Genomic DNA, 9663 nt, shown 5'->3' on the forward strand with positions numbered 1-9663 from the left:
GGCCGCCTAGAAAGTCTAAGGCTGTCAACCGGTTGTTCAAAATGAGAACCCCAAGCCCCAGGAGGGAAAGGGGAGACCAGGCTGTCCGTTAAGCTGCAGAGGAGGTGAGTTTGGGAGTGAGAACTCGGGAACCCTGGCTGGTACCCAGATAACCCTAACCTCATATGCAACAGGTGGGAGGGCCACCCCACTGCTCTTGGGTTGAAGCAAAATCTGCCTTTTAATAGGTGAAAATTCCGGCCTATTAGATAAATGCTACGTGGCAGACTACGCCCCACAAACATCTCTGGTTTTCTTTGTGGACTTCAAAGAGGGGCTCTGTGGGCCTGGTTGCCTTGGGAGCAGCCTCAAGACTGCAGGTTCTATGGCCCCTCCTGGGGGGCCTGCTTCCAGCAGGCTGACTCTCAGCCCGGTGGGTGCTAGGACAGCCATTTTATCCAGAGAAAGGGGTCTGGTGGCAGAGGGGAACCTTGAATCCAGGCCTCTACCAGCGACACCGGCCTTCACTGGCCCATTTTTACCTTGAAACCCTTACTCATGCATAATCCTAATCTATGCTTGCTCTTAAGCCTACGCGTGCCTGGATTCTGAACTCTTGTTCCAACCTTGTGACTGATGTGTTCTATACCTCAGGTCAAATCTCTTGTCCTGCCTGCCCTACACAGGCTCTCCTGTCTCTGACAAGCTTCCATTCTTCCACTTCCTCATCTAAGAAGTCTTCTGTGATTCACTCAGCCCTACTAAGGCCTTTTCCCTTTGTGGCATGACTTATCACCATCAACTTTGAGATGTGAAAGTGAGCCCCTGGGGGCCAGTTCAGCTGGTAGAGTCTTGGGCTCAAGACTTGCCTCTGACTTCTAGACTTTTCCCTATCTTTGGCATGGTTATAGTAATAATAGCTCCTTAAAAGTCTGTTTTCCAGAGTTTATGAAGCTGTTCTGCAGAAATGCAGGTGTGCATCTCACCCAGTGTCCCACTGGTCTGCCTACCTGCCCACCCATTTTCATCCACACACCTACCCTCTCAACTCTATCTTTTGTCCACATCCATTCAGCACATATCCTATGCCATGAGTCAAGGAATAGCCCAATCCTTCCGTGACCTGGAGAGGAATTCCTTCACTGTTGGGGGAAGAAGAGATAGTAACAATATAGTGTGATAAATATTGTAACCAAGGAGACCAAGGTAGTGGCCGCTGGGTACCAGAGAGAAGAGAGTGTGATGCCATGACAGAAAATCTACTGCCTGGAGGAGGCGCCCTTGGAACTGGCCTTAAGGGATGAGTGGTATTACTAGGTAGAGGAGACACCCAGCAACGAAAGGGCACTGGCACCAGGAGGCTGCGTATCCTTGGGTGGTGGGCAGGACAGAAGGCTTAGAAATCACAGGGGGATAGAATGTGCTCCTGGGAGTTGAGGCTATGACTCATCCCCCAACCTGTTGGCACATGTTTGGTGGACATTAAAATGCCAATAAGCTGCACCCTTTGAGCCTTTTCTTTCTGTTATACCAAGCACTTTCTATAGCTCTCATTTAGTCCCCACAACAATTTTGTGAGGTTATCCTCATGTTTTCTTGAGGATATGAGGTTTCAAAGGGGAGATCGTTGGCCCAGGTCACATGGAAGATGATCTGGGACTCAGGTGTAGATGGTCGCTTCTTACTCTGGACTTTATGCTCATAATAACTTGCCAGTGATGCCAGCTCTCCACTGGAAGTTGGCAGCCCTTGGCAGTAATTCTGCTCTGATAAGCCAATACTTCCAGGTCCTTACATGAGAGCCAAGAATGAAGCAAGCCTCCAAGTCCACCGGGCAGCCAAGCCTGGCTGAGCAAGTCAAAAAGGTTAAGATAGAGATAATGTTGAGATAGCCCTAAAGAGATTAAGATGGAGGTAAGGTCATACCTGAGAGGAAGAGGGTCAGCGTTGGTCTTTGGGAAAATGAGAGTTGCATAAAGCAGAGAAATGAAAGAACTATTCCAGGTAGAAGGGAGCGGGACCATGAATCCCACAGACCTCTCAGCCAGGTAGGTCTTCCAGGACAGAGAGCCACCAACCCACTGAAGTGTACATTCCATGAGGCCAGCTCCCAGAACAGGGCCCAGGAAGTAGTAAGTGCTCAGTTAACATTCGCTGTACAGGTAGAGAATGCTCTTCTCCTGACCCTAAGCATTTGCCTTAAGATCTTATTTGAGGGGCTGGAAAAGCAGGTCATCCTAGAAAAATATTGGGGGTGGGGGGGATGTGGGGGGGGAGTTTTGAAGAGTACCCAGTGTGAGCCTCTGAGAATCCAAGGGCCTGGTTCCAGCTCCTCCTCCAACTTGCTCTGTGATGTTGGGCAAGGAGCCTTCTGAGTCCCCGCGCAAAGGGGAGATCACCCATGGGGTGCCTTGTTCTCTCAAAAGTACCAATATTAAGACTTTCTGCCTACTTCTCCACATACAGAATCTTACCCAAGAATATTTAAGGCAGTTGGCAACCAAGAAGCTACAGCAAGATGGCAACATAACCCAGATAGAAGAGGCCATTGACAAGCTCGAGGCAAGTGGCCATTTCTTCCTTATTCTTCCTGAGATGCCCACATTTCCCTCAGACACAGGGTTCTCCCCACTGTGGAACCAAGGAAAAATAAAAACTCAAAGGGACACCACATCTTACTTCAAAAAAAAAAAAACAACCTCAAAGGGGGCAAAGGGCAAATTAGTTGGGTGGAGGCTGGTGCTTGTAAGTTCAGGGGACCCCAAAGAAAAAGAACACAAAATTGGGTGCAAGCCCACTAAGGTATGAGGCCCAGTGGGGGTCCTGAAGCCCTCGTTTTGTTAGCTTGATCGAGAATCTGCCTCCACCTAGCGCTCTCCTCTCACCACTCCTGCCAACGTGTTCTTGGAAGGACCAGTGTTCCACGCCGGGCACCCCCAAGCTGCCTTCAACAAAGCAAAACACTCTTAAGGAACATGCCAACATGCCAATAACCCTTCAGATTTCACTGACCTATTGAAAGTACATAGGATTTATATATAGATGTCTCATAAATATGAACTTTCTTCAGGCTTCACCTTTCAGCCAGTGTTTATTTACAGGGAATCTCTTGGGAGTTTAAGTGGGGGCTGAGCTTTCTTTGTGGCCGGTTCTGTCTCTCTCAGCCCAGGGTCTGGCGGGGTGCCCTCCCAGGGCTGCCTCACTGAGGGTTCTATGAACCGGGGGTGACCCACACAATCAAGAGGGAGGGGCCCTCTTGATTTTTACATCTGAGGATTTCGTTTTTTCTTTTTAATGTTGTGGTTTCATTTCAAAATGAGCTGATGGTATCAGCACTTCTGTACAAAGTAGAAAAGGGGGTTTTGCATGTCACCCCATGGGGTTTTGTTGTTTAAGACTGTGCCAGGCAGCAGCAGCCCTTCTGCAGGTGTTCCTCTTGGCCTTCCTTCCCCGGCAGCGGCTCCGTGCCCACCCGTGACCACCAGCACTTCACGTCACTGACCTCCCTTTGCAAAGCAACAGGGCCGCTCCTTCCACTGCCCCCTGTGGCCACACAGGCCGGCTCTTTCTGCCTGCTTGTGTCTCTGCAAGTGTCCTTTTCTTCTTCTCTCCCTTTTTATAATAAGTCTGCCCTTTCAGGTATTAAAAAACAAAAAAGATCATCACACGCAGTTGATGGTAAAGCGCCTCATCATGTTCAGCATTTGCAGTTACATCTCCCTGTCCCCATCCACCGTGCTTTGTGAAAGCCTTTTTCCTAACGAACGTTCCCAGCATTTCCAGTGTTTCATTCATGTGACATAAGACAGCAGTGAACATTTCGGCACCTTCATGCTTTGGGGACATATTCTTAGAAGTGACTCACCCATGTGGTCAGACATTTGTGAGGGTGTTTGGACCTTCTGCCACACTGTGGGGGAGCAGTTTGTGACAGAAGGATGGGACAACCACCACTGTTATTTGCTTATACAGAGCAACACCAGGAAAAGGTCACTGCCCTGAAAATTAATTCTTACAACAGCACTGTAAACAAAAGCCAGTATTGCATGTGTGGTTCAAAGTCTGCTGTTCAGAAACCAATGACCAGGCTATCTTTCATTTCCCGAGAGCAATTAAGGGTTATGAATGCCAAACAACACCCACGAAATGACTTCCCCTGAACCCTGGTTAAGCCACCATGGCTCTTGAGGATGCAAACCCACGCAGGTGTAAGGAGATGCAACACTTGAGGGACTCCACCTTTTCATTCACAGGGGATAAGATGACCCTGTGACTGAGTGGTTATGTTCTTCTAGAATGTGCCTCTTAGGAGGAGGAAATAATTTATTGCAAGCAAGGTACAGGTGAATCCAGAGCCACTGCTGAATCCATCCAAGTCCACCCAGCAGGACAATAACCTCTGTGAGAGTTTTGGGCAGAGGAGCATGAGTTTCGGGCAGCAAGAATGAGGTGGAGAAGCAAGTCAGGGGTGGTGGGGCAGTTAGCACCTTCAGGAAGGCACTGGGCCCAGTTTACACAGGCCAAAGGACAAGATGATCTTAGCAGGGGACAGAGGCCAGGGCCACCTAGCAGGAGCTGAAATCAGAGTGGTCTGTCCTGGGAGGGGGTGGGGGTAAGCATGAGACTTGCATTATAGAGGGGACTTAGGGATGTAGCCACTCCTGGAGACACCCCTGCTGAGAGGTCACCCGGGCTACTCCCTTCCTCTTGCCCTCCCTCTTCCCTCCAGTTCCTTCTCCCCCCGCCATCCCCCTACCCCCCTCCCCCAGGAAACCCAGATTGAGAGAACCTGAAAATTAGGCCTGCAGGAGTCAGCCCCTCTGCCCTGCAGGGCAGAGTGGGGGAGGACTGAGAGCATAAACCAGCACTCCTCCCACAGGGGCAGTGACTGGGCAGAGCTGGCATGCTTCCCTGCCCCTGGGGATATCCCTCAGAGATGCCCATAACAAGGTTGTCCTAAGTCATATTGAGTTTTCAGCATAATGACTGTTAGGACCTCTCATGGGCTCCTTACCCTACTGGGGCCCAGACAGGCCTTCACGGGGGGACTGGGCAGAGATGGACTCGCATAGCAGCCAAATCCACCACTCTCCCATGACCAGCGCTTCATCGTTACTCAGGGTCCTCTTAGCCCCTTCTCCACTAGACTCTCAGGCCCTCACCCAGCCCCAACCTGCTCAGCCATGTCCAAATCCCGGCCCAGTACAAACTGGGGTTGTTTCACTTTGACCCAACTGGGTCAAAACCACAGTTTTCTTCCTTTTTTTCTTGCCAGAATCCTGTCTCCCCTGGGCCCAGCCTTTTTATTTTATTTTTTTAATTATATTGCATAAATCATCTTGCACTTTAAGTTTTCTGGTGAATGTCTTCAGTCAGTTATTACCAGTGATTGAATGAGAACAATGTGTTGCATCCCTGAGTTTATTTTGGATCGTCTTTCCACAGTGGACCTGTGGAAACTGCTTGACGCATTTGCTCTCTTGGTTTGTTGACACAAGCTATGCAACGTCTATCGTCTGACAGATTCCGGGTAGATCAGGAAAAGCTCTGAAAAATCAGAATTTCCACTGCTTACTTATGTTATGACCTCCCTTTTTTGTATAATCATAATATCAAAATATTCTGAGCAACTTTCAGCTTACAATTGGAATGCCTCAGCTGCATAAGACCTGCCTGCCTTGACAAGCAAGCACTGCACCAGGGTGAAAAATTCCCCTGAAGTCAAGTGACTTGACTACTGACTGATAAATAAAAGCAAAAGGGCTGTTTTTGCAAAGTCTCTCTCACTGCCGGATGGAGGATAACCCAAATCTTATCATTCTATTATCTTACCTAGCCTTCTATTCAGCTTCTAAAGAATTACTCAAACTTCCTATTGTTTGGCCTTTAGATGTGAAAATTCAACCAGGTTGCCTGTTTTTAAACTAGTCAAGTTTTCTACCTGCTACACCTTAAAGGAATCCACAAAAGTCTTCTGGCTAGTCTTTCAGGATTCTACTATGTAGTCTTTAGATAAGGAAATTCACCTATGTCTCCTATTCAGATATTTGATTAGCAAGGAATTTCCTCTTCTGTCTCCCAGGATGACTCAGGTAGAAAAACAAAAACCCATTAAGTAGTAGATAAGGTTTAAGGGACTTCTCTTAGTTGATCTCCACTATAGTAATATTAGTCATAAACTTTGTGCACTTATGTATCTGTTTTAACCTTGATTGATTTTAGAATGTTATATCTCAGCTAAAGGGCAATATGACCCTAAACTGTTCTTAGAAAAAAAAGATGATTGTAATCTCTCAGCCCAGTTCCTGTGCTGATGTCATCCCACTGCTTGCTCCTAATGTATAAAATAAACCTCTGCTGAAGGCTGAACAGGAAGACTTGCACCCAACTCCAACTCCCGTGTCTTCCTCGCTCCCTTTCCCCTTTTTTCTCCCTTTCCCCCTGTTTTAGGAATCTCCACTCGCCGACGCCTTCCCACGTTAGGGTCCTGCCTGTCTTGCTTCCAGACACCTCAATAGTTGGAGCTGGTCTCCAACAGTTTGCATAGAAAGGTCCTTGTTTACACATGTTGCCTCCAAAAGTATAACCAGGGCTGAAACCAAAGGCTTACAGGTGGTGCAGGTGAAGATGAAAAGCCCCAGGTGAAATACAGACAAAGATTGGGTGGGGTGGAGACTCTGATAGGAAATACAGGAGACTGCAGAAGCCCCTCCCAAAAGTCAGCCTCTTTGGGGATTTTTCAGTGTTTCCAGATTTTCAGCGATTCCATAATTTTAGCGATTCCAGGAGCAGCCATTTCTACCCCCACCATGCTGATCTTCTAGAAGGCTGTTGCAGGCCTCTGAAGGACAAGGAGAGGCTTCCCAAAGCCAACGTCAGAGACGTAAAATGCGTAGGCTTTGCAGATAGCTGAGCGACTGAAAGTGTTCCCAGATTTGCAGCGGTGATGGCCTGGAAGGGAAGGCCGAGACCCAGAGCCTCTCTGAGCTGTGTGAGTGTGGCTGTCTGTCAGGAGGTTTGGCTGCCGCAGCTTCTGATTCTGTGTAGTACTGTGCTGGGACATCTCGGCACCTCTGGTGAGTGTCTTCTTGTATCTTCTGCTCTCTTCATGAGTTTTGGTCCCTGACTATTATCTGGCTTCCACTGCCCAAGGCCCTCAATGGCAGGAAGACGCCATCTTGGCAGCGTGGCCTTTTGTTGGGAATGGGGGCTCCCCAGCTTCAGTAGCAGGAAGATACCATCTTAGACACCGTTTGTTTGATTTTTTTTTTTTAAAGATTTATTTATTTATTCATATAGAACTGGGGTACAAGCCAGAGATGCGGAGGGTGAGAGGATTCACCAGAGACAGAGTCAGGAGCAGAACAGGCAGATCGACGAAGTACACTGCTGAGGGGAGCAGCGGGCGGGTCAGGAGAGGTCTGCCACGCCATGTGGTCACCTCCGGGGCAGGCGGGGATCGAACTCATGCTGAAGTGGCTTTAGCTTCTTAGTGCTGTGTTTTAATTCACTGCCACCAGGGAGAGCCCTGTTTGATTTTTTTTTTTTAATATTTATTTATTGGGCCCTCCCTGGTGGTGCAATGGGTTAGTATACAACACTTCAAGCAAACTACAGCCACTTCAGTGCAAGTCTTTTAAAAATGTAAAGATTTATTATGTATGTACACAAGAACTGGCGTACAGGCCAGAGGTGAGCGGGGGAGAGGATTTACCAGAGTCAGAGTGGGGAGCAGAACAGGCAGATTGACTGAAATATACTGCTGAGGGGAGCAGGAGCCTGTCAGGAGAGGGTTGCTGTGCCATGTGGGTCACCTCCCTGTCCTGGGGATCAAACTCATGCTGCAGTGGCTGTGGAATAGCTGCAGAGTGCTGTGCTTTAACCTGTTGTGCCACAAGGGAGGGCCCAACACCTTTTGTTTTAGAACTTTAAAGCACTGGCCACTGCTTTGGATGAGGGAAATGGCCACTTGTGGCCTCAGTGACTCTTGGTTTTTATTTGTTTGTTAAATAAATCCCATTATTGTTGTTTGCTGAACCTGTGTGATCTTGCAGGTGTGCATGGGTAAAGAACACAGGCAGCGACTGGTAAACTATTTGGTCCCTGACCGTGGTCAGTTTTAGTGCCCCTTATTGCTCATTATCAAAAGGTGTTTAATGAGGGGTTTGTGGCATATTGCCTTTCCTTCATTTGGTCATTCAATAAAGGTATTTTGTGTCCAGGCTCAAGGAGTCATAGAAACCATGTTGTCAATGCAGAATAATCTCCAGGCTAGCCCAAAGTCAATTTCATCTATGTGGCACTCAGTGACAGAAGCTAGGCCCAAGCAGCCCCTCGATGCTGCCAAACAACACCTTCCTGTCCAGGCATCTCAGGGGAACCTGGCACCCCCAGGCCTGCCCCAATACCAGGACGCATCCTGCCTGCCGTGTGGACTGACATATATTTGGGCTGAGATAAAAGCTGCTTTAAAAAAAAAAATTCTGGCCCTCCCTGGTGGCGCAGCGGGTTGAAGCGCGGCACTGAGAAGCTAAAGCCATTTCCACATGGGTTCGATCCCCGCCTGCCCCAGAGGTGACCACATGGCATGGCAGACCTCTCCTGAGCCACCCGCTGCTCCCCTCAGCAGTGTGCTTCGTCGATCTGCCTGTTCTGCTCCCCACTCTGTCTCTGGTGAAACCTCTTGCTGCCCGGAGCCTCTGGCCTGTACCCCAGTTCTGAATGTACAAATAAATAAATCTTTAAAAAAAAAAAAGATTCATTCTCTATAAAAAAAAAAATTCTGCTGTATGTTTTAACTGTATGAGTAGTATATGAACACATGTTCATTCAAAAATATAAACAATAGCTTATTAGATTACAGTATAAAACTACAAAAAAAAGAAAAGAAAAAAAAAAACAGTGAGTGATCCCCCTTCACCATCCTCCAATCCCATGCCTCTTCCCAAGCATGGCCACAGCTCCTATTTTTTTTTTTTCCCACAACTCCTATTTCAAATGCATTTGCAAGTCTGTGGCGTGTATTTCCATAGCAGTTTCTGTGTTCCTTGTACCTAGCTGGGAACAACCATGTATAGTATTCTGCAGCTTTGCTCTTTTTCACTTGGTGTCTTGGAGAACTTTCCGTGGCTGTATCTGTAAGTACACTGCATCATTTGAGGGCATGGGTCTAAAAATACATAACATAAAACTTATCACTTTAGCCATTTTTAAGTATATAATTCAGCTGTATTATATTCACAATGTTTGCACGCATCACCATTGTTTCTAAAACTTTTTTATTACTCCAAACATAAATAAACTCTGTAACCATTGAGCATTTACTTCCCCCCACCACCCCTCAGTCCCTCAGTCTCTGGTAACCCTGAATCGACTTCTGCCTATGAATCTGCCTGTTCCAGATATTTACATGGAAGCAGAATCATGCAGTATTTGTCCTTTTTGCACTGGCTTATTTCACCTAGCAACTTATCTTCAAGACTGGTGGTCTAGCCTGCAACAGAACAGCATTCTTTTTAATCCCTCTGTGTCATTTCATTGTCTGAAAGCAGCATAATGTATAAAATAGACGCATGTGTGAAAACATGTCTAGGATGGATTCCTGTACCAGAGGGTCTTCATGTGTGATCCAGAGGGGTTTCATTTTTTATGTGGTCTAATCTGCCAAGGCCCCCTCTTCCCACT

General features: G+C 47.5%; 1 protein-coding gene across 1 annotated transcript in view; it reads left to right on the forward strand.

The window, feature by feature from the left end:
- TRIM14 (tripartite motif containing 14) overlaps window positions 1–9663 on the forward strand; it is a 25076-nt gene that overhangs the window by 368 nt on the left and 15045 nt on the right. Inside the window, exon 2 of the mRNA XM_004677972.2 lies at window positions 2446–2541. Within this exon, the coding sequence (XP_004678029.1) occupies window positions 2446–2541 (96 nt within the window). The remainder of the gene's footprint in view (window positions 1–2445; window positions 2542–9663) is intronic.

Source organism: Condylura cristata, unplaced genomic scaffold (genome assembly GCF_000260355.1).
Source record: "Condylura cristata isolate star-nosed mole 26May11 unplaced genomic scaffold, ConCri1.0 scaffold00006, whole genome shotgun sequence".
NCBI classification, from domain to species: domain Eukaryota; kingdom Metazoa; phylum Chordata; class Mammalia; order Eulipotyphla; family Talpidae; genus Condylura; species Condylura cristata.